This window comes from Strongyloides ratti (assembly GCF_001040885.1).
Source record: "Strongyloides ratti genome assembly S_ratti_ED321, chromosome : 2".
NCBI classification, from domain to species: Eukaryota; Metazoa; Nematoda; class Chromadorea; order Rhabditida; family Strongyloididae; genus Strongyloides; species Strongyloides ratti.
In genome coordinates, this window is record NC_037308.1 from 5,056,983 (window position 1) to 5,084,167 (window position 27,185).

The 27,185-nt window shown below is 21.7% G+C and overlaps 4 protein-coding genes across 4 annotated transcripts; 2 read left to right on the forward strand and 2 right to left on the reverse strand.

Annotated features, from left to right (window-relative positions):
* Positions 1-794: 794 nt before the first annotated feature.
* SRAE_2000159600 (Histone-lysine N-methyltransferase SETD1) lies at positions 795-4,052 on the forward strand (the record flags this gene model as incomplete). The annotated part of the gene is made up of 3 exons (XM_024652566.1): positions 795-1,076; positions 1,122-1,891; positions 1,940-4,052. 3 exons carry the CDS (start codon positions 795-797, stop codon positions 4,050-4,052), a joined length of 3,165 nt encoding a protein of 1,054 aa, XP_024506130.1.
* Positions 4,053-5,602: 1,550 nt separating this feature from the next.
* Positions 5,603-6,434, reverse strand: SRAE_2000159700 (Hypothetical protein; the record flags this gene model as incomplete). The annotated part of the gene is made up of 3 exons (XM_024652567.1): positions 5,603-5,978; positions 6,028-6,334; positions 6,380-6,434. 3 exons carry the CDS (start codon positions 6,432-6,434, stop codon positions 5,603-5,605), a joined length of 738 nt encoding a protein of 245 aa, XP_024506131.1.
* Positions 6,435-10,106: 3,672 nt separating this feature from the next.
* SRAE_2000159800 (GPCR, family 2, secretin-like and GPCR, family 2, extracellular hormone receptor domain and GPCR, family 2-like domain-containing protein) lies at positions 10,107-11,778 on the forward strand (the record flags this gene model as incomplete). Its single annotated transcript, XM_024652568.1, has 4 exons — positions 10,107-10,778; positions 10,842-10,933; positions 10,990-11,413; positions 11,479-11,778. The coding sequence occupies 4 exons, from the start codon at positions 10,107-10,109 to the stop codon at positions 11,776-11,778; spliced, it is 1,488 nt and encodes a 495-aa protein (XP_024506132.1).
* A 1,906-nt stretch (positions 11,779-13,684) lies between these two features.
* On the reverse strand, positions 13,685-25,705 carry SRAE_2000159900 (Brain tumor protein; the record flags this gene model as incomplete). The annotated part of the gene is made up of 5 exons (XM_024652569.1): positions 13,685-13,834; positions 13,890-16,187; positions 16,827-16,894; positions 17,420-17,553; positions 25,692-25,705. 5 exons carry the CDS (start codon positions 25,703-25,705, stop codon positions 13,685-13,687), a joined length of 2,664 nt encoding a protein of 887 aa, XP_024506133.1.
* Between the last annotated feature and the right edge of the window lie 1,480 nt (positions 25,706-27,185).

A 27,185-nucleotide genomic window follows, 5' to 3' on the forward strand; every position in this document is an offset into this window, starting at 1 on the left:
ACATAATTAGTACGTGGGGCGTAAATTGTACTTTTTCTTGATAAAATTTAGATATTAATTATTTATCTATCCAAATTTAAAAGTTAGATTTAGAAAAAATCAAACGGGTTTGGGAAGCTGTTTATTGGTGTCCAGTGATTAGTCCAACATAATACTTATTAAAAATTTATTTATCTATATCATTATAAACATTTAAAACTCATTTGTTTTACTTAAAAATAGAACAATAAATTTTATTTGTATCCATATTTATTTGTTGCATATTGGCTAGTATATTAATTTCATTTAATGTTGCTAATTCATCAGAGAACATTTTTATCAGTTAAGTAGATTTTTTACCTAACATTTACCGTTATTCTTATATTGTTTTTTTTTTTTTTCGCAATGTGAATGCAATGAATAACCTATAATTATATTCAAATATAAGTTTACTTTTAATCTACTAATTTTAGGATTGACATATACTTATATTTTTTTATTTATATAATATAATCTTTGTTATTTTTATTGATGAATAGTACATTTTTTATGGGTCAATTATATTATATTTAATTTCATTTTTATAAATATATTTTTATTAAAGTTCTATTATATAATCTTATTTAATTGTATATACATATATATATATATTAATAATTCTATTTAATATGTTGTTTACAAATAAAATATTTCTAAATTTTAGATATTTTTAATATATTTTTGGTGATAGTAGATTTAATCTGACTTTTCTTTGAATATAATAGATAATATTAATTATTTATGAATCTCAATATATCATTTTTCTACCGAACCATATGGAGTATTCAGTACATCACAAAGATTTTGCTGATAGAATTCATGAAAGAAATGGTCAATCAAGACATCATCGTAGTAAAGATAATTGGGTTCTTATTAAATCAACTAAAAATTATGTTACTAACAAGGAAGGAAAAGTTGCAAGACAATATAAAAGAAAAAATGGTATTTGTAGTGAGGAACCAGAATTAAGTCGTGAATATGTTAGAGATCCAAGAAGATATAGTGATTATAAGTCAAATAATCTTCAAGATGGTTTATGGCCAGTAACATTTAAAAAAGTATGTTTTTTTTCTTTTAATTATTTTTTACTAATTATTTCTTAGATTGATAATAAACATGTTGGTCTTCCACCAATAAGAGATGTTTCTATATTTAATTTAAATGATAATTGTTCTGAAGACTACTTGAAAAAAGAATTGAATGGATCTCCTCCAATGACAGATTTAAGAATTATATACCATCCTACAACTGGACGGCATATGAAGATGGCAGTTGCATCTTTTGATAGTCATGGTTGTGCAAAGTATTTTGCTGAAAAATTTAATAACAAATCTATTCTTGGAGAAAACATTAAATGTTTTCGCGATTTATGTGCTTTTGGGTTATCCCAAAAATATGAAAAAATTACGGGTGAACCTCTTCCTTTGTTAAAAAATATGGAGAAACTTAAAAGTATGGAAATTATAAATCAATGGAAGTCTATGTGGCTTGAAAAAACAAAACCTTCTGAAAAAGATGTTTCAGAGAAGGTTTCTCCTACTAAAACAGATACATCTTCCTCTAGTAAAAATCAGCTACATGTTTCAACATCTAATAATAGTATAAGAAAACGATCTTCCTCTCCAAATGATAGTCATATTAAATCATCTAAAAGAAGAAGAACTCCAGAAAAAGATATAACACCAAGAACACCTATTCAAGATTATGAATATAATTCAAGGAGGAGGTCGCATTCAAATTCCAACAGTGATAGTGACCGTGATCACAGATTGTACAAAAAGAATCGAACATGTAGATCTTATTCTAGGAGGTTAAAAAGAAATAGAAGTCCATCATATGAAAGTGACTATGGATCTCATCGGAAATCAAGAAAGTTTAATAAAATAAATTCCGAACATAAATTTTCAAAAAGTACTTCTAGATGTAGTTCTTCTTTTAAGGAGATTGAAGAAAAAGTGGTAATTTCAAATGGTGATAAAAATTTAGAAACACCAAATGATTCTAATAGTATTCATGGAACTGGATTGGCAAATCGTTTGAAAATGCTTTTCCCTCAAAGATTTCAAGAACAAGAAGTTAATGGATCACAAACACCATCTACATCAAATGCTTCAAGTATTGGAAATAACAATGAAAACAATCGACCAAAAATATCGTTTTCTCTTAATATGTCTAGTCAAGAATTAGAACAAATTAAAACGAGTGTTTCTACTAACGATGAATTAAGGAATGGTGAAGAATCGGGTACACAAAAAGAGGCAGATAAAGGAGAAGAATTAGGGAAGGTAATTCAAAAATGTGTTAGTAAAATTCCTTTGAATTCTAAAGAGTTTCTTCAAAAATTTAATATAAAGTTTGAAGAAGTAGTGAATGCCAAAATTAACAAATCATTGGTCAGTCTAGTTCATGAACTTATTGACAAAGATTTTGATGATATTTATGAAGATTACATGAAATCGTTGAAAAAATCAGATGATTCAAAAATAGAAACTCGTGATACTAAGGCACCTATTAATTTTCTAGCAGAAAAAATTAAAACAGTTAGAAAGGTTGACTGGAGTTTAGTTTTAAAAATTCCCAAAATTCAAAAAATTGATAAAGAACTTACTAAGAAAAAAAAAGAAAAAGAAAAGGAACGAAAAGTTTCATCAAATGATAAGAAGAAGGATAAACCTGTTGTAATTAAGAATAATATACCTTCTCCATTATCTGAAGAGGAAAATGAAAAGAAACTTAATATTCCTATTATTGGTGTGCCAATATCTCCAGACGATGATGATGTTTTCAAAGAACAAGAAAAATTATTTGACATTGATTCTGATCCACCAAGTATTGCTTCTGATAAAATTTCTTCTTTAGAAAGTGAATCTGCACCAATACCATCTACATCTACAACGAGATCATCAACTGCTCTCAGTAGTTACTATGAAGATGATGGTGTTGGAAGTGTGAAAATTGGTCAGAATTATTCTGAAACGGCTTATGATGATTTTGGTGTTGATGAGTTAATGGCAAATATTGTTGACAATGACTTTGAAGCTTTTGACGATAGGCGTTTTAAAGTTTTATCTAAATTTAATCCTAACATTCCAAAAATTAAAATTCGTAATGCACCACAAAGGAGTCAAGAGGAGAAACTAAGGATATTATCATATTTTGAATGTGGATTTGCAGATGATGAAGATCGTCTTTTCTTAAAGGATGTTTTGGAAGATGAGGATATCATTGATATTGTAAATGCATTAAAAGAATCAGGTATAAAAATGTGTTTTATTCAAGCTCCAAAGAATTATTTAAAGCCTATTGAATTTGCCAAACCAATTAAATTTAATAACGAAATATTTTTTTATAACGACCGTAGTCTTGGAAATATATTGCCAACTTTAGGTGGTTCTTCTAAACTTAGTATACATAAACGTGGAGTTAAAAAATATAGAACATTAATAAGACAAACAGATTGTTATAAAGCACAATTTTCAAAAGATGAAGAATCAGCATCACTATTGAAAAAAAGTAAAAAGAGGGAAGAGAAAAGTTTACTTCGTCAAACAGTTGTTGAAAAAGAAAGATTTGCACCAGTATCTAAAAAAAACCAATTAAAATATAGAAACAAGATGACTCAATTTAAGAAGTCGCATATACATGGATATGGATTATTTGCTTTAGAAGATATAAATCCCAATGAAATGATCATAGAGTATGTTGGTGAAAAGATCCGTTCTACTGTTTGTGATGTACGGGAGAGAGCTTATGAACGCCGTGGAATGGGATCATCATACTTTTTCCGTATCGATGAACAATGTGTCATTGATGCAACATTAAAAGGTGGTGTAGCTCGATTTATCAATCATTGTTGCGTACCAAACTCTTATGCTCGTATTATTTCAGTAGGAAAAGATCCACGTATTGTTATCTACTCAAAACGATTGATTAAAAAAGGCGAAGAAATTACATATGATTACAAATTTCCAATAGAAGATGAAAAGATCCCATGCCTTTGTGGTCATCCTGGGTGTAGAAAGTTCCTAAATTAAATAAATATTTCGTTACTTAGGGATTAGTTCCCAAATATAAATAAATTATCAAAGGAAATTGAAAATTGATTTATTTTTTTTTTTTTTGCATATATAATAATATAAAATAATTTTATAATTAATAATATATTACTTTGAAAAAAATTTTTTTTATCATTGATAAAGTTGAAATTAAATTTATTAGCATAAATAATAAAAAAAAGAACATATATAAAAGGGTATTTGATATTTGATAATTATTTATTCAAATAAAATTTATATAGTAAAAATCTCTAGATTTAATTTTTAGTTTTTTTAAATATATTAATAATTTTTAAAGTATTATTCATTTTTAATAAAGTCATTTTTTTACATAAAAATATATAAATAAAATATGCTTATTTTAAACTATCAAACTTTTCTAATTTTTTATATGAAAAAAATCCTTTTAAAAAACATTAAATATGTGTTTCTATTAAAAAATTTCAAAAAAAAATATGTTTAAAAATGACATTATATAATATTTATAAATATCAAAATAGTTAATACAATGATAAAAAATATCATTTTAAAAAGCATAAGGAAATTGTTCATAAACTTATACTAACAAGAAATGATCGGAAAAATTAAATATATACTTAGAAAAGTTAGTTATATTTCTGAAAAAAAAAGAATGATGTAAAAAATTATAACAGAATTGTGGAAAAGATTTACAAGATCAGCTTACTAAAATTTTGTAAAAAAAAATTAACAGGAATAATCACTAAATTGATATATATATATATGCATAATAATATAAATAACCCTTTTGGAAAATAAGAAAAATAAACTTAAAATCAAAAGATAAGATAATTTTTGTCATCAGAATCATAAAAAACAATCTTTAGATACAATTCAAAAATGATTTTCAAAAAATGTTTACTTTGGAGTTTTTAAATTAAGAAACAAAAATGATAAATTAAATTTATATTTGTTATATTGTAAATCACAATTCAATAACAGTTTTCATAATCATATACTTTATGTTTTATATTTACTTGTCATAGTTTGGTAAAGTAGAAAGATTATAATTTGTTTAAAAACATATTATACCATCAAAATAATATTCTTTTCTCAGAAAAAAAAATTGAAATAATCAATCTTTTTTAAGTAAAGTGTAGTCAAAATAAAATTTTTAATAGTTATAATAACTTTTTTTGATTGAAAATTTAGCTAAAGTTAAAAAACATTTTAAGTGTAAAAAATATCAATCAAAGTGGATAAAATGTTTATTACATTTTGTCAAATTAGATAAATGACTATTAATATTGATTTATGAGATAATCATAAAAACAGTTTTTTATCTTCATATATAAAGAATAATTAATCTAATATTGTAATGATTATAATTAAAAAAATTCTTAAAATTTTTCTTTTTGTGTAACATTTTTTCTTTAATTTGTTGTCAATAATAATAATACTTTTTTTTAATTAAAATTTTATTAATATCTTTTAATTATTATTTTTAATTTTTTTTTTTTTGTAAAAATAATTTTTATATAAATTTAAAAAATTTGACATTATTAAATTATTTATAGTAATTCGGATCCAGGAGCATCAGGCATACCTTTCATTTTTTCGCACATAAATGTTACAGGATTTGGTTTGTATGGAAAACAACAACATCGGCAAACTTTTTTAATTCTTGGTTTATCACCATCAACATTTTTTGTTATCTGTGGTAGACAACTATACCATAGAAGATTTCTAACATGCTCTTGAAAAGCCGGTTCAATTGATGATAAGTTGACGCTTGGTGCTGGCCACAATTTACATTCTCCACCATTTTGTAATACTTTTTCATAATTAACCATGCAAGAATTTTTTTGATGTTTTCCATGAAGATCTTTTGTACTACAAACATTTTCAGCAACATAAAATGGCATTAATGATCTACCACCCTTAACTCTATAAATATAATTTTAAATCATATATATATAACATTTTTTTAACATACGAAAATGGGGATGTATTGCATTGACGTTTACCTCCATATCCACAACTTTGTTTATATGAACACAAACCACATGGGCCTTCACCAATTAATATGTCTGCCATATAATTCATAAAACTGTTTAATGCAGGAGCATATTTTTGTGAAATAAATTGATAAAACCAATGTTTTTGGCAAAGTGGTGTAAGTTGTTTTAAATATGGAACAGGAGATTCTTTGGATGGAAATATACATGGACCCCAACTTGACCATGATGAACAATCATTTAATCTAGTAGCACCATCATAAACAGCAGCAAGTTGAAAATATCCTATTAAAATTTATTCATTAAAAATTTATTATAAAAAAAAATTACCTTTATGAAATATTAAAAATAATAATAATATATTTACAATAAACAAATTATTCATATTGAAATACTGATAGTACAATTTAATTCTTAAATAAATTATTTATAAACTGTTATCAACATCAAAATACAGATTGATTAAAGAAAAAGATTTGATATTAAATTGCATTATTGTATATGCCTTAAGTGACCCATATTTCTTAACATTTTATATATATACTTTTATATTATATATCAGAAAAACTATTAACAAAGGTCATTGATTTTATTTGAAAAAAGCATTTTTGATTACCTTAATTTGATAAGACTAAACTATAACCATTTTTACAATTAAAAATATATAGGTTGAAAATTAAAAACAAAACTTCATATCACATAATTTTTTTTTTTTTTCAATTTTTACCAAAATTATGTCTACAATTGATATGAGATAAGTTAAGTAAATTTAAAAAAAAAAAATGAATAAATAATTAGTTTGATATATTCATAATATTGTTTTTCATCAAAATTTCTTTTTTTTAACATTTTGTAAATATAAAAATAATTAAAATAAAATTCTATATTATTTAATTTATTTGTTTATAACATATTTTTAACTTATTAATGTTAAAGCTAATTTTGAAGTTAATTCATTTCGTGCTACTTATGTTGGAATGAAATTGAAAATAATTTAAAATATCAAAAAGATTATATCATTGAAATTGTATTAAAAATATAGTCAAGGAAAGCTTCTTTTTGACAGATGTTTTTCATAACAAAAATATTTTTTATTTCAATATATTATAAAATAATATTTTAGTTATGAAATAATTAAAAGTATACAATTTTTTTTTTAATAACTTAAAATTATGTGGGAATAAAAAAACTTTTTTTACTATTTTTTTTTAAATGTTACTGTTAAAATGAACATGAAATGATACTTTTAATATGAGATTTTTTTATTAAAAAAAAAATTTACCGTAAGAAATGATTTAAGTTTTATTTTAAAAATAATTTTATTATTATTTTATGTATCTTGTTAAAATTATTAAGGAGGAGAAGTATAAATTTTCACATTTATTTTAGAAATTACTACTTTTAATATTATTTTATATTAGTTTGAAGTTATAACTTAAATCTAACTTTTATTTTTAGTTATTTTTAATCTTTTAGTTAAATTGCTTTAAACATAAGTAATAATGAAACTATATTACCTCTGCTATTACTACATTTCTTGGTGGATCATTTGTCTATCTCTAGTTGATAACATTATTTACTATTTCAAGTGAATTTTATATTATTTTTATTTGATGTTTTCAAATCTTTAGAGTAATAATTTTTAAGTGTTTTTTTTTTATACTGATTTTTATATATATATATATTTTTTTTTTTTTGTAATACAACAAATAGAAAATTATTTTGTTTATCATTATAAAGAATATTAAAATTCTAAAAATCCTCTTTGACGTATTACTCAAAGGAGTATTTTATATAATAATAAGGATATATAAATAATAAAAAATCCACACAAATAATATATAAATATAAATAAATATATATATCTAAATTTGGATATAAAATATTTTTTTTAATATATTAAAAACAAAGTATTTAAATGTACATTACTTTTACGGCATAAATTATAACTTGTTTATAATAACAATTATAATAATGAGACTTATAAAACTTTTATTTTTTACTTTTTAAAATGTATATATTGTATTTAGTAAATTATATGAATGGTATCCATATATTTTATAAATTTAATATCCTAACTTTTAGCCTAAATAGAATTTTAAATTATAAGCTCTTAGATATTTGTCCTTATAAATTAATATACGATCTTTTAAATATTTCATATATTCATCATATCTGGTGGGTATTAACTAGTTTATTTTAAATTTTTTATTTTAAAATTATTAAAATGTTATATTTATATAAATTTATTTAAGTTAAAAATATATATTAATTATTTTTTTAATGAGACTACTACTTGATTTTATTTTTATAAAAATTTTTTGTCATTCATTTTAATAATTTTTTATATTATTCAAGTATCAACTTATAGATTTCACATACTTACTTAAATTTTTCCTACGCTTCTGTATCTTCGTACTTCTTTTTTCCTTTTTATGCATATTTTTATGACCTCAAGAGCTTAAATAATTCTGAACATTATGATTCATGTGAATAAATGAATGTTTTTTAAAAGACATATTCTAAGATAGTATTTCTTAAGTTCATTAGATAATAAAAATAAATGGTAGAAGGAGACTTCGAGTGAATTGTCTTTGAAATTTCTAATTATAGCACTAAAATAAAAAATTAACCAAGATCTTTAAATAATGACAATTTCATATTTCAGTTTTTATCCTATTTTTCTTCCTTCAATCTATCCATTTAGGAAGAAATTAAGAATATTCTTCTTTCAATAATTGATAGGAAATGTTTATAGCAGCGGAAAAGCTATTATACCATATTCATCTTAAAAACTATCATAATTTATTATTTTAAAAAAAAAAAAAAATATTCTTAGAATCATTACAAATTAGGATAAATAATTTTTTTAAGTTTAATTTTTGATTAAAAATTAATATCATAAATATATATTAAAATTAACTAATTATTTATGTAACCATTTTAAAAATTTTTTTATATAAAAAAGCTTTTAGATTAAAAAAGTAATTACTTATTTAAATGAATTGACACATAGATAAAATCATTTGATTTTTGATAATATATATATTTTATATTAATCATTATTTAAAAATTACAAAAAAATATGAAATTAGTTTAGCTTTTTCTAAAATTTATACTAATTGTTTAAAAAAAAAAACTTACGCATAATTTTGGTAAATAAAAAGAAAACTTTACTTTTTCTAAAATTATATATCTTTTTTAAGCGTTAAAATTATCTTACTTTAAAAAATTATTAAATTTTATTTTATTGTTTGAGAGAATCTTTTATAATTATTAGTCATAGGTTTTCATATTAGTTAACAAGATAATAAATACTTCTTCACAAACTAGTAATTTCATTTCAAATTAAAATTTTTTTACTTATATAATTTCTCACAATTGTATTCCAAGAAATATATATAGAAATATTTATATATATATATGCATATATAATATAAAATATAGTTATAAAGATAAATATTTTATCCTTTAACAAGTTACTTGTATTAAACTCAAAACTTTAACTTTATAAAATAACCATATCACATTAATAATATCAAATTTTTATTTGTTTATCAAGTGCTTTTCTATATATTACATTTAACTATCTCAATTCACATTCATTCTTTATTTTTTCTACTTCCTTTATTTTAACCTGTTTTATTTTAATATTTTATTAGAAATATTTATCAAAATTATATGCCATTTTCATGAAAAAAAATAAATACATCATTTTTAGATTTTTAAAAAGATATTATTTTCAAATGGTAATCATATATATAACACATGAATAAAAGGTTAATTTAATTCATGAGATATCTTTACCGTTCGTGTGTAAATTTAATACATATATAATTTATTTTTCAAAAATTAGAACTTTATATAAAATATGCCATATATATGATTCTTTTTTTTTTGTTCTTTTTTTTTTAATAGTTACATTATATTTATTTGAAAATTTCTTTAAAACTAATTATTATACTTTTATAAAGTGTAATTTTTTTTTAAAAAATTTTATTTTTATTATAGATTTTTAAAAATTACATTTATATATTTTATCATTTTTTTTTAAATTATGAGTGTTGATATTTTTTCAACAAATCAAATATTATGTAGATCATCAAATGGTATTTTAAATTTCACACATTTCTCATCTCAAGCATGTAGTGATTGTTTATGGTATACATTTATTAGTCCACGTATGGATACATATAAAGAAACTTATAATATTTCAAAATGTTTGGCTGGTTTAATGATATGTCAAATTATTATTAATGGTTTAATTAATCCAAATTGTCATTGTAATAATCCTAATGTTGTTTATAATGTACCAGAAAGTGCTAATATTTTTGAGGGAAAATTTACATCATTAGAAAATTTTAATCTTTTTTCAAATTTACCTTCTAATTTTTATACAAAAACAAAAGAATGTTGTTTTGCAGCACAGGAGTGTTGTTTAAAAGTACAAAATAATTTTAATAAGAAATCTTTTAATATTAAAAAACAAAAATTATATAGTAATGAAAAGGTATGCCCATCAACATGGGATGGTTGGCAGTGTTGGAATGAAGCTAAACCAAATAGTGAAGAAAGAAATACTTGTGCATCATATCTTTATGATAATGATGAAATAATTAAAAATAATGTTTATGTAGCAAGAAAAAATTGTAATAAAAATGGTGAATGGTATAAGAATTCTTTTGGATATGAATGGACAGATTATACAGGTTGTAAAGAAGCTAAAGCTGTATGTTAAAAAAAAAAATTTTTTATTTGTTATTTTAAAAAAAAATATATATATTAATTATAGATTACTACAAGTAAACTTTTTTATGGAGTTATTGCTTATTCAATATCAACAATTGGTATACTTCCAGCAATATATATTTTTACTAAGAAAAGGTAAAATTTATACTAAAAATATCTTTTTTTTATTATTATAATTATTAATTTTTAAGCCCATTATCATCACAACCAATGTTTATTATACATAAGCATCTCCTAATTTCATTCTTTTTTTATGGATTTGTTTTTATATTCAATTACTTTTTTTTCACAAGTACAACTGGTTTACAATTATACTATAGAAATCATATAACATGTCGTTTTTTATTTACAATTCAATTACGATATTTTCGTCTTACAAATTTTACATGGATGTTAGCAGAAGGAGTTCATCTATATCGTTTATTAATGTCTCCTATGGGTCGTACTATTAATTTGAAACCATATTTTGGAATATGTTGGATATTTCCATTAGTTGCATCTATTATTTATTCCTTTTTAAGGATATACTTCGAAAATAAAGATTGTTGGATTGCCCCAAGCAATTATTGGTGGATAGAATGGACAATTATTGGACCTTGTTTGTTTACACTATGTGTATGTATATATATATATATATATATATAATATATTTTAATTTTTAATAAACTTTTTTATTTTAGGCAAATCTTGGTCATATGATAGCAGTATTGTTTCATCTAGTTAAAAAATTAAAATATAATCCACATGAAGAACCAATGCAATATCAAAAGGCAGTTAGAGCAATCTTTTTATTAATGCCCATATTTGGACTTCATTTTATTTTAACAATTTATCCAATTCCTAATAAATTTTATGAAGTTGCTAGTGAAATCGTTGATGGTTTACAAGGTCTTTTTGTAGCAATTATTGTTTGTTATACAAATAGAACTGTTATTGAAACATATAAACATAAATTTCAAGCAGTAAACTCTTTAATTTAATATGTGAAAAAAAAAAGAAAACATTTGTGTTTTTATATTAAATAACTTTTTTCAAAAACGGGTCAGTGAAATTAAATTTCATTATTGTTAATATATATCAAGGATAAAATTTTCCATCGACAATAAATTATGGTAACAATTATTGGTAGAAAATTATTATACTTTATATTAAATTGCTTTATATATTATTTATTTTAATACTCAATAAAACTCCATTTTGTAATTAAAAATTTATTTATATTGGTAAAGTAACAAATAATAATTTGTCAGAATAAATTTTATTTTAATGAAAAAAATTCTCACTATTAAAAATTAGATATTTAACTATAATTAACTATAATATAATCAATGATAATATTTCAAGAGATAAAAAATTATATTTATGTTACAGATGTTTAATATATAATAATAAAAAAAAAGAAAACAATAATAAAAACATATAAAAGAAAGACATATAAAAAACAAAAAAAAAAAAATTCTAATGATAAATGTTTTGTTAAAAATATATTCATGAAGCAATAACTATTACAACAATTAATTCATTGTAAAAGAAAAAAATTAAAGAAAATCTCTAACTGTCATTTTATTCTATAAAATCACTCGTTAAAAATACCATAAAAATAAAAGTTTTATCTATAATGTAAAAAAGCGAAAAACCATACTGCCCGCAGCATTAGCGTTAAGTGATTTATTTTTTTATCACTAAACACCTAAAGACACACAAAACATTAATAGTAGAAGAACAAACACATTCATGGCAACTTTGGATATTACTTTTTAAGTAAAAAAATGATTTTTAGTATATAATAACATTTAAAACGGTAATGTAACATTATTATTCATATACAACGTGTCAAAATGTGGTACTGTTAAAAAATACAATTATACATTTTATTTTCAAATATACAAAGTTTCTCATTAATCTTTGAACAAATATCACCTTATTTTAGAAGCAATTATTGTTAAGAATATTTTTTCAAAGATATTTTCCAACAACTGTTAGAAATAAAGTATACATCCACAGTTCACACACAAAAATACCATTACTAAGCAATAAAAAAATACAACGTAGACAAATTATTTTACCATATATTCGCAATAAAATGAAAACAGAACAATAAAGATTTTAGAAAAAAAAAAACAATTACAGATGTTGCTTCTATTCTCTGCAAAAAAAAAAGATTTACAAAAATCTATATGTATTCATAAGTAACATTACTTGTAATTTTCTAAAGTTGTGAACCTATAAATTGACAATAAAACTTTAACATATATACAGGGCGATTCATAAAAGTTTTCTTATTACATTAAATAATAGTATATGTTATATTAAATTTAAAAATTTTTTAAAACTAATACATATTTTTTTTTATTTAAAATATAGATAGTTGATCAACAGTAAAATAAATGTTTTTTTTTAATTTTCATTAATTTACGATGACAACTTTTTATAAATTTTAAATTAATCAACAAATGTTAACTAATTTATATATAATTTATAAAATTAATATTTAAGGTGGTCTTATATAAAAAAAAAAAACTATTTACATGTACCTATCAAATGGAAACAACTTCATGAACCATCCTGCATATATATATACATTATATATTATATATATATATATTAATATAAATATATAAAAATATTGACAAAAAAATTTCTAATGACAAACAGTGATATTTGATACAATAATAATTTAATAAAAAAAACAGTCAACAACGAAAATTTAACCAAAAAAGATTGGCTTAATCACATATATACTTCATAAAATAAAGTTCTGGTGTACCGAGTTAGAATCATTTTCCATGAGTTAAGCAAAAAGAAATAACAAAATTAAAAAAGTTAACCAGAATGATAAGCTCAACCACTTATCTCAACAACAGCAGCATGAAATTTCTTCTCTACTTAAATGTTGGTTCCGCATTGTTGGTAACGATACAAGTAGAGACGATAATCCTTGCTGGCCAAAACAACAGAACCGTCTTCAACAAGTGCTACATCAAAACATTGAGCATGTTTAACTTTACTCTCAAGAGCATGAAGTAACTTTCCTTCCTAAAAAAAATGATTAAAATAATATAAATATATAATAATATTAAAAAAAACATACCCTTGTAAAAACGGTTAAATTAAAGTTATTATGATTATCGGCAACAATAACTTCTCCATTACTGTTAATACCAACACCAATAGGATAGTTTGTAATACCTTCACCACCTATTTGACGAAGGTATGTTCCTTCATAATTGAACACTTTTATACAGTGTGCACGATTATCACTTATCATAATTTCCCCACTGTCTGTTGCACAGACACCATTGGGAAATTCAAGATAACGTGAACAAGAAAATTTATGAAGAATGTTTCCATACATATCAAAAATAATAACACGCATAACTTTACATTCAACGACAATAATTCTTCCTGCACTATCAACACAAACTCCTCTTGGATGTTGGAGTATATTAGCACCAAATTTTCTTAAAAATTGTCCTGATTGATTATAAATTTGAATTTGATGTGTTGGAGAACGTTCTGTTACAATAAAATCACCAGTTATCCGATTAACAGCAACCCTATTTGGATATAATAATTGACCATCACGTTTACCACATTCACCAAATTGAAACTTAAATACTCCATCTTTATCAAATACTTGAATACGATGATTATTTGTATCAGCAACAATAATCTGATTTTGTCCATTAACAGCAACTCCTGATGGTTCAGTAAATTGTCCTTCCATTACACCAAATTCTCCAAATTTACAATGGTATGACATTTTAAGTCTCTTAACCTGTGAACGTGGTGGAAATGATGGTGAATTACATGAAGCATGTCCTAATATAGCCATTTCATGTGGTGTATTGATGCCAGCATCAAAATCAGATTGATCAACTGATGGCATAATAGAATCAATATTAGTTGACCATTTTTCATATGGAAATGATGAAGGAAAATTGTTATATTGATGATTGTTACTATTCAAAAAACTAGAATTTAATGTAGGAAGTGAAGCTGGTCCTAATTCATTGTATCCAGCCAATGAATTACTTGATCCAAATTCATTACGTCCATTAGGTAAATTTGAATTACCATATCCATTCATTGTAATCATTCCATTATTTGGTGAACGAACATTTCGACTTCCCGGTCTAAATACAGCTGTAATTGGTGTAGAAGATGCCTGTTGGGGTATTGGATTATTTGAAACAGATGAAGAATTGTTATTTTGGACAACAGGTGTACTCCAATCACTTGGTACATGAATTGATCCCATTAAATTTATTACTGCTTGACGAGCATTTGACAAACTAAGAGGGTTGTAATCAATTTCACAAGCTGTTTGAAGAACATTATTTGAATCACTATTAAAGTTTAAGAATCCTTGTAATCTTGTATCTAGTAAAGGTTTGAAAACCATAATCTGGGCTGGTGAACAATTTTTTAACAATCGCCTCGTAAAATCAATTGTCTGAGCAATCTTACGAACCATCTTTTGATTTTCTTTATCAACTAATGTTAATTGCAATTGTTTGTATGAAAATGCATTTTCCAAATCAGTAAGAACAACATTACGTATCTCCTGTACTAATTGCATTATCTTGCAAGCATTCTCATTAATAATATTTTGTGCTTTTTGAAATGAGTCACTAAGTTTATTTTGATTTGTATCAGTTATAACAAACATTTTATGTACCTCTTGTTGTTTAGCACGAGCACGAAGAATCAAATCTTCCATTGATTCAATTTGATTAGTAGCAACATTTTCAATCGTCTGTACATCATGATGAGGTTGAGGATGATCAATTGTACAGTCATGACAAATAGCTAAATTACATGTCAAACAAAAAAGTAACAAAAGTTGCTGTTTATGTTCTAAACATCTGCATTGATTAATTTGTTCAAATCCAGTTGGTGAGGTTGACTTTGATGTACCAATCTCCTCAACACGATGTCCATTAAAAATGTGCATATATTGGTGAGCTTGTGTGCATGCAGTACAAAGAAAATTGATACAATCTTTACAGAATGCTGATGCTTTTTCACCGCTTTTACAACCATTACATAATACAGATTGAGGTATTGAAAATCCTTGATCACCTGGAGAATCAGAAAGCGGAGGTGAGGAAGATGTACTTGATGGTGATCCAAACATGAAAAGTTCATTATTTGTTCCATTCATACGACGATATTGCTCAGCAACATTCAAAGCTCCAAAATCAGTTAAAAGGCCATCAACTCCAAGACTTGGTGATATTTGTGTCTCTTGCCCGCAAGTTGGACATAAAATGTTATCAAGTCTTTCGCTAACCTTTAATTCAAGACACGGTTTGCAAAATGAATGAAAACAAGCAAGTACTTTAGGTTCTCTATACATCTCATCACAAATTCCACATTTTATATTCTGAAAATTTATGTTATTATTACAACATAAAATTGTAAAATCTTTCTGTTTAATATTGACGAAATAATTTTTATGGCTTTTTTCTATGATATTATAAAGTAAAGAGGAGTACCCTTCATCGACTAAACAAGTACTTTTTGTAGTGGTGTTAGTGATATCAAAAATAATATTATAGTTATTAGTGTCGCCTAATGAATTTAATGGCTTCCAATCTAAATCGTGACAATCTTTTTTTATGAATGGATACGCTTGAATAGCATCAGAAATTTTCCGTCCATTCAATGGGTAATTTCTTGCCAACACAACTTTTTTTGGCGTGCTAAATAAATAATTAAAAAAATAATAATGTATCATAATATAAAGTATATTACAATAATAAAAGAAAAACTTACTTAGGAGTACTATTCGACATATTCTTTTGAGAAATTTTTAAAGAATATTAAAAAAATTTAAAAATGAACACTAGCTTTAGAGTGGGAACTAGTAGAATGTTTAATTTACGCGCTATATTTTTTATTGATAAAATAATACCAAAAGAGTATTTTATTTGGAATACAGTTTTATATAAGCAATAACTGTTATTTCAAAATTTCTCTTTTTATTTCAGATATATGTTTTAAATTTAAAATATCTACTTACCTGATCCTGAAGAGCAGATTGACTTTGGGTAATTTCTAATTGCTCTGTCTGACCCAGTGTACACATACCTAGAAATAAGAATCAAAGAACATAGTTTTTTAAATTGTTTACTTTAACTTATAACCAGTAAAGAAAAGTTTAATAACATAGCAAAAAAAAAAAAATTAATTATTTCTAAATAATAAACACTTGTATATAATGATACTTTGGGATAAGAGATTTACGATGACTTTGTACGTGAATATATACGTAAATCAACTTTTCCCTTATTTTCAAGCCATCAATACAAATGAAAACAACATTTTTTTTTTATTTGTCACAGTAAAAATTAAAAATATGCCAAAAGTTATTACATTATACACTAAGTAGAATGAATATTGAATGGCGATCATTGATTAACAAAAACGTATAGCATACGTACGTGGAGGAATAAAGATAAAATAATCGATGCTTATTGTTATACCTACATAAACGTTTTCTTGGTAATTTTAAAATGTTAGTGAAATATATTATCTAATCAACAAATATATTTGTTTAAAAGATAATAATAACAATTTTAAAACAATTTCTACATAATTTTTAAATAAACTTACCATTAGAATATGGTTGTAGGTTCATTCCTCGGAATCCTCCATTACAAGAGGCGAGAAGAGCGCTAAATGGATCCGCAGAATCAGAACCAGCAGAACATGTCAACGAATCCGATTCACTCATTCCCGATCGAGTTCTATAAATAATAAAAAAAATGTTTTAAAAAAATATATATTAAAATTAAAAAATTCATAACATAAGTAAAATATATTAAAAAAAATAAGTCCTTTTTATAAAAAAGAAATGTAAATATTATTGATATTATTTAAATTAAATAAACGTCAATAAGTTTTTAAAATTATCTTTTTTTAGAAAACAAAAAAAAAATTTTAATATTAAACTTATAAATATTAACAATAAATATGCACATATATATATGCAAAATAATAATAAATATTTCTATTATATTTTATAATAAATTAGAAGCTTTTATTCTTCTATTAAATATTAAATTTATATTCGTAAATTATATATTGAAATATTCTACAAACAAATATAATTAATATTCATAATTTAATTTTTGCTTTTCACAATCTCTTTTCAAGAATTATACCAAATACACTTGTGGCAATTTTATATATGATTAAATCTGGAAAAATTTAATACATAAAAAAAAATAGTGTATCATTCAAAAATTCAAAGGTAAATGATGTAAGTAAAGTAAAAAGAAAAATAAATAAATTAATAAACACAGTACAAATAAAATTAATTACTAATATTATTTAAATTAAAAAAAAAAAAAACTAGAATACTATATATATATAATATATATTAGTATAAAAATTATAACTATCGTCTTGAAAAAAAAAAATTTTATACTTTATTTTACAAAATAATAATGATAAATTTGATGATAAACAACGGAAACTAAATGAAAATACTACTGAGGTGAGAAATATCGGTTAATGTAAGAGAGCATCTTGATGACAACGATAAGAAATGGCTGATGATATGTATACATATATATATTTTATATGATGTCGGTCTCAAAAATACAGACATAACATTTTTAAATTGCAGATATGTTTTATAAAATGCTTCAACGAACCATCGTCATTAATCCTAAAACTTTTTAATAGGCCCTATCTATAAATGATCTCTGGTGAGTTATCAACTATATGAGGTATTTTACTAAAATTTATTACACCATCCCCAAAATAATTAAAGTAAAGATGAATAAATATATTCTTAAAAAAATATTTATATATACATTCAAGAGTAGAACAACTAAAATCAAAAAAAAAAAAAAAAAAAAAAAAAAAAATTAGTCATATAGTGTAATAATAAAAGTGTATTGGATAACAGATTATTTTAAATAAAATGTATAAGCCAAAAAGTTATGACTTTTAATAATAGAGACAAAAACTTTTAAAATCATACCATTCTTTTTTACCAAATTACTTTTATATATTGTTTTATATAATATTACTATAAAAGTTTTAAAAAAAAAAATCCTAGTCAATGTAAATTACCTTTTACAAATGGATGAATTTTATTATTAAAGGACATTAAATTTTATTTTTATTTCAAAAAAAAAAAAAAAAATAATTACCGTCTATGTAATTTTAGTTTGTTAGACAAATTTAGAATATTAAAAAGTCTTTCTTTATTGAATAGCTTAGTATAAAAAAAAAAAGTAAGTAATTCTATATAAGAGTTATGCCCACTAAAAATATTTATGGATCATAAATATTATAAGAATTCCCGTTGTGTTTTATTTCATTACAATTACTATTCTTTTTATGCAGCTGTTAGAATGGACAGGTGGTTTTGTTCATGCAAATGACGTCTGGGGTGAAATGTGGAGGACGTTAATAATCATGATCGATAGGGTAATAAGATATATGTAAATTGTGCCGAATTTAATTAATCTGTTAATATAAATAACATTGGAAAATAATAAAAGAATGTATGTTTTTAATTCTTTAGATTAAGTCTCTAATTATGAAAATGTTTCTATAGAATATAACAAATGTTTATCATTTATAATTATCAAATAAATAATAATTTACATTAAAGGGTAAAATATATTTTAACTAAAAATTTTTTATAATTATTTATTTCAAATAAGTAATACTTTTTTTTTTGGTTTATAAAATTTTTAGTATAAAAATTATCGACTTAAAGTTTTATGAATAGTGGTATACAAACTTCATCGATGAGGAAAGTCAATATATTAAAGTCTAACCCTTCATAGTTTTTGCACGTTCTCCTCTAACATATTTGAAATATAATAAAGTATGCCTGAAAATATAGTTAAAACGTAATACACAAATGAAATTTGAGATTTATATTTTTGCCCAAGGCCAATATTTGCTATATATTTTATATATTTGGAACTAGTGTTAACAAATTAATACTCAACTACAAACCTGAAGACAGGCATATAAATATATATATAAAATTCTTTTCATTATACATTTTATATACTTTTTAAAATATTTAGAACAAAAAAACTTTCATTAGTTTTCTTATATTTTGTAGTCCTTTTTTTTTATGTAATCATGTCTTATTTAAAAGTAATTTTAAAATAAATATATTACTTTTAATTGAAATTAAGTACGGTCAATAACCATTAATTTTTATCATTTTGTATAAAATGGTTAAATTGAATTGTTCATTTAATGCTACATTTATACATGTATATTATATATATATATATAATAAATAATATATTATATACATATTGAAATCTGATGTTGAATATAAAAATAATTATTATTACAAATATAGTATTTGCGCACTAAAATAAGATAGGAAAGTAGATAGTGATCAAAAATATGTAGATGATACTTCTGTCCATAATAATGTGCCGCATAACACTAGTAACATAACAATAATGTATATTATTTAATTGTCGTCTTTTACTTTCCATCTGTCATGTTTTAAAAGAGTGACAACTTGAGAAGGAAAATTAAATATAAGAAGAAAGTTCCTAGAAAAATATTATATATATATATATATATATATATAATGTCTATGATGATGAAAAGGTTTTTATTTCTATGAAAACGCATATTTATATGTACGTGGAGGAAGTAGGCAATAATGTGAGAAACAATTTTGGATGTTCTTAGTATTGAAATATATGTCTGTAAATAACAAAAAGTCATTTAGAGCATGAAAAAAATGTCAATATGTTTAAGGGATCAAAGATTGAATGAGAAATTGGAATAATATTATATTGAGAATGAAGTTGATGCTAGATAGATAGTGAATATATATGTATAAACAAATAACAAAAACGTATGAAATGCAAAAAAAATAACTTTTTTACATAACCAAATAGAAGGTAGTTTAAAAATTATAGAAGCAAACAAAGGCACACATATAATACCAGAGATATACACATGACTTAAATGAATAATCATTACGTTTTTTTTTTTCTTCATAAAATAGAAGAATATAAAAGTATATATAGATATTAAAAATCGGTATCTCTTTATAAATTATTACTTCCTCAATAAATATACTTCACTTTATCTTATGATTTGACCTTTTTTATATTCTTAACTTTATAAACACTTAAAATGTGGTGGTAAGATGGAAATACAATAATAGAGACCAGTGACCGGCAAAATTTATGAAGGACATCAGGGTGCCAATAATTAAAACGATATTTATTTGTTGTTTTTAGCTAATTTAACAGATGGATAATTGTGTTATTGAATTAATAAATACAGTCATATGATAATTTTCAATATAATTTACATAAAATCATAGTAAAAAAAAATATATATATATATAGTATTATTTGTAAGTATGAATGAGAAAAAAAAATACTTTGTATAGATAAAAGAATGGTAAAAATAAATATTTTTCTAAGCATACATTCCTTATATATTTATATATGTATAGATGAAAGCATTTTTGAACACATACAGCTTTACTAATGTCTCGAAAATTATAAAGAATGTTACATTACAATTTATCATTAATCCAATATATAAAGATTTCTCTAAAGATAGAAGTCATGAATGGGAATAGCTAGTAATAATTGGAAATAAACAGATAAATTTATTATATGTATATGTATATATATTATTAAAAGAGCTTACTATGGATTGAAGTTAAAATTGTGTTATGTATGGCATGTAAAAAGTTAAGCTTATATAAAAGCATTACTACTTTTAGAAATATGAAAGTATCATTAAGTAGGCCATTTGAATAGTTATATTTATATTACGATCTGTTAGTTATTGCTGTCATTTTGAATTAATAAATAAACAAAAATAAATAAAAAGATTTTAAAGTGAAACCTTTAAAAATTGGGATAACATTTAACTATACAAATTAATAAAAATATATTTTATAATATTAATAATTTTTAGTAAGATTTATTATAATTGTATGAAGACTTTAATATACTATTTATCAGATATTTTGTCTGCCTCCGTCTAAATGATTAAATTATTTAAAAAGCCATTCCAGCTTATATTTTAACATACACAGACACAGATAAACACAACAGTGGCAATATGTCTATTTAAAAGTTTATTGTAAAAATTAAAAGATATAAAATTTTTGCCAATCGAATGCTAGACAAAGTCTATCAAATTTTTATTTATTTTATTAAATTGATTAACTTATTTTTAAAAATATGAATAAATTTTTATGTATTTATACTTCAAAAGTATATTATATAAAAAAGAGATTTTTATTACTATATAAAAAAAAATATATATATATTTATATTTATATTTTAATATAATATATTTATTAAATTTGTTATTGTTTACATATATTAACAAATAAAAAAAAATAATAATAATACAAAATGATATTTGATGTAAAATTTGAATGAATATACTATACAAAAGGGTCAAAATGGGTAATTATTATATAAATAACTCATCTGAAGCGTTTCAATATTTCAATATCTTTAAAAGGAAATTTGGAATGGGTTGTCACTATTGTAGTTTTAATCAATGTTTATAGAGTAGGAAGTATATTGAAGTAAGAATGAAGAGAGTGTTAAATAAAAGTTGTTATGTTCTTGATTCATAAACAGATGTATGTGTAAAACGTTTGTAGGATGTTTTAAATATATAAAAAAATTTTTTAATTATTCTACTCTTTCAGTCATTTATATTTGAGTTGAATTATGATTAACTATAAAGCATTCATAATGTTCAAGTTATTTTGATTGAAGTAATAAAATGAACCAAACAATAAAATTTATTATAAAAATAAAAGTAAATACTCAAGTTTAAGATAATTTTTTTTTTGATAAATAATATAAGAATAAAAATGCAATCTTTTTTATTTTATTATATAATATTATATATCAAATTAAATTTGTGTAATAGCTTATATCAATAGATGGTTAAGGAAATTATTTTATGAAACAAAAAAATTTTTATTCTAAACAAAATATATTATATATATTACAATTTAAACCTTGTCTTGTAAAAATATATATATATATATATTCATTATCAACTAGTATAAAAGATATAATTACACATTAATATAGAGTTAAAAAAAATAAATTACATATCGATGATAAATGACTACATAACAAAATAGGATGTCAAAAAAAAAAATAAAATTATTTTTTTATTTTTCTTATCTACATTTAATTGATCAAAAATTAAATGTTATTTAATAATATTACAACGTCAATTTAAATCCATTTTACATTATAAAAGATATATAATATTTTTAAAGCAATAATTTAATAAGTTTATATATATTGGAAAACAAAAATTATAAATAAAATATTATTATATTTTGTTGATTGTTTTCGATAATAAACAAAAATGAGATAGACAAAGAGTCTAGGAATAATGATATTTTTAAAAATATTACATATATCTAGTTTGTTTTTACTTGACAAAAAAATATATATATATATAATATGAATATATAATTCAAGGCTAACGTGAAAAAAAAAATTTGTTTTTTTGTTTACTGTATTTTTCAAAGTAAATGGATATTATTTTACAATTATTGCTAAAAAATATTATATGAATATTCACTTTGTAAAATGTTAAAAAAATAAATTATTTATTAAATAAATTAAATATTTTAGGAAAAAAAAAAAATAGTATGTATAAATATCAAATTTACAATAGACAATTTTAATTTTATTTTTTAAAATAAAATATTTTATGAAACTTGTTTTGACATGACGTTTAAAAAGAATAACAACAACAATAAATCTTTGTATCTACTGTAAATTTAAATGTCTTAAAATAAAACGTCTAATATTGTAATAATATTATTTTTTTTTTCTTAAAAAAAATAAATAGATATACATGTAAATTAATGGTTTTTCTTAAAAAAATAATTAATCTTTATTATTATCTTTTTTCTTTTATATTTTTCAAAATAGTATAATTAAAAGACTCCGAAATAAAAAAAAAAAAATTAAATAATCATTAGTAAAATAAAAGAAATTTTTTTTTTGTAACATATGCCTATATTCTGTATTTGAGGCAATTGCATTTTGAAATATTGAGAACAAAAAGAACCTAGGACAGAGTGACACAAATTATTTTATAGTAAAATTGAAAAGATTAAACCAAAAAGGTTATATTATTATATAAAATGATAAGATGTAGTATTTATTAAAAAGTAATTTATTATTAAAAAAAAAAAACTACTCATATGTAAATGACATAAAAATCTTTACTTTCTGGGTAATAAATGTAAAAAAAAGGCAATTAGAAAATTGTTATGATTATAAATATTAAATATTTTTTTATAAATAGTGGTAAGTGTTATTATAAAAATTGAATCAATTCTGACCTTGATTATTATTATTATAATATTTTATTCAAATAATAATTTTTCTTTAGGTAAAGTATTACGATATAAATAAAAAGTAAATAAATATTTAAAATAAACTATTTTCTAAAATAATTTTAATACTAAAAAAATTGGTAGTTATATATAAAAATTATTTTATACTGTCAGTGAAAAGTTAATATTAAATAATAAGTAGGAAGTCATCAATAATTTATTAAGCTTTAATTTAACATTTTTATTATAAAGTTATCGTCAAAGTTCTTTATAATATATATATATATATATTTGTTAACAAATACATGATTGACTTTTTTACAAATTTATAGGCATTTCTTAAATTTAATTAAATAAATGTTATATACATTTCTAATCTTTTTTTTGTTTTTTATTTAATTGTAGAAATATCTTAATAAAAGTAACCTTTATCTATAATAAATGAAATCGTATTATTACAATATTATATAAATTCTTAACATTATTTTATAAATCCTGTTTTTTTTTTTTTTTATTCAAATGTCAATAGAAAAATGCTAAAAATGATCAATTTAACAAAAATGATGGTGGTCCATCTCTTTGATATTAGATTAACTAGACATAGTGAAAAGTGGTTTAAACAATGTTATAGTACTAAATAAAAAAAAAATAAAATAGAAAATTTTTATTGTTAATTAGAAAATAGAGAGTGAAAAAATTGTAAATATACGTTCTTATCTAGTATATTAAAAGCGATTATTTTTCATCCTCTTGTACATTAATATAATATTTTAGTGTATTGGTAATAGAAATTGATGTTGGAAAATAATATAACGGATGTGCGTCGTGTACATTAACATATATATAAATTTTTACTATCAAAGCATAAATGGCAATGAAATGTAGTTAATTTTTGTAATGTTCTTTTTTCAATTATAACTTATCGCATTGTATTAACTAAATAAAAGAAGACTATCTTAATATTTCTTTTTTAACCGCCTAAACTAAGTTAAAAAAAAAGAAAAGAATTTATTTTATGAATGAATAATTTTAAAATTTAAATGATAGACCACCTTCAATTGTTAAAAATAATTAAAATAAAATACAATAAAAGTAATAATTAAAGTTAATTATAATAAAAGAGGTAAATCATTAACAAAATAAAATATTAATATATACTAATATAGTGTAAATAAAATTTTATTTCTATTAATATAATAAATTGTCTGAATAATAATATTATAATGTTTTGTTAATAGTAAACATATTTTCAAACTAATTTTATTTTTTTTTTTTAAAATTATTTAAAAATAACTCTATTAATTTTTACTTTGTCCAAAATATATATATATATAAGAATATAGTAAGAGAAATGGTAATGAAAGAAAAAAGATATACATTAACAATGTGTAAAAAGAGAACAATTTTGATAAAAATTCTTTTATACTCATTTTTATAACATTTCTACCGTCACAAATAAATAAACAATCATCTTTTGGAATGGATCACCCCTTGGAATGGGTAAATTTTCATTTGTCTTTTACTTACCGTTGACGAATCATCTCTTCTTTTTTTTTTCTTTTATTATAATAATTTCCCAAACTTATCCAATAATGGTTCTCATTAAGAATTATCTTCTTATTGTATTTGTTTTTTTTTTTTTAAAAAAAAACTTTTATGATATACTAATAATCACAATAATTTTATTTTTTTTAATGTGAATTAGATAATCTCATAAAAAGAATTTTTTATTATTTTACTCCTTATTATTTTTTATATATATATAATTCTTCAATAGAAATTAGGAATAAAAAAAAATAAACAATTTTTTTGGAATATTATCAAAAAAAAATATATGGTTTTTGTATACTTTTTAATTGTAGTATAAAAATATGGAAAAATGTTTGGTATTAAATTTAAATCTATAAAAAAAATTTAAATTTATTAGCATATATTTTAAAAAAATAAGGCGAATAAAAATGTTATAAGAAAATCACATGGTTGACAAAAAAATTTAAGGATTAGGAGGAAGTAAACACGATGAGGCTGTGGGTACCTATTTCAAAAACATTAAACACTGAAATATAGTCGTTTTTTTTTTCTCTAAATGTGTAAACAATCAAATGAAAAAGTGATATTAAATAAAAGTAAAAATTTGTTTACGTTATAGGTGAAATTAAAATAAAAAAATAAAAGCAATGATCGATAGAACAATTAAAGTTTTTATTTTTTAATCTAAAATATAGTTTATATAATAAAATCCTAGTAATATAATTTATAGGTGATAAATTCTTCAGAACTTTGATCATTTAAGATAAATTTAAAGTATTTTCTAGAATATAAATACATATATATGTATATATATATACGTGACTTGAATATAACCAATTCTTCTTTTAAAAGACCACTTACTTTGAAAAATATATTTGTTAACTTACAAAAGAGTAAAACACTTTTATATAAATTTATATCACTATGATAACTTAAAAATTTTATAATCAGAATTAAACGTATTATTTGTCAAGATATGTCTTAACTGATAAAATTATCCAGTTATTCTTTTTTGCCAATGATATTTTTTTTTAATATACCCTAAAGTTAATTCTTTTAATAATCTGTCTTATTACAAATATAAATATATATTATTAAAAGTAAACCATATAAATATATATTATTTTTTAGTTTTAGTTTATAAAAAAAAAAAATCTTTTTTTTCAAATTAAAAAATAGTAATATAACTTTAAATTGTATATTTATGGTATATAAAGAGATTTATAGTAAAAAAAAAAGAATAACAAGCAAGGATAATTTTATGATTAACATTTTCTACTACATATGTCTTCCTTATTTTCCTTATTATTTATCTGTTTTTTATTTTTGCCATTGGCCAACTTATGAAAGAGGCAAAAAAAAAAAAAAATAAAAAAAATAGAATACAAAGTGAGCTTTTGTTGTTAAAGTGTAAATAATAATAATATTTTTGAAAAATAAAGTTAGAATGATTAAAATGTAATTGATAATTTGTTTATATAAACGTGCATT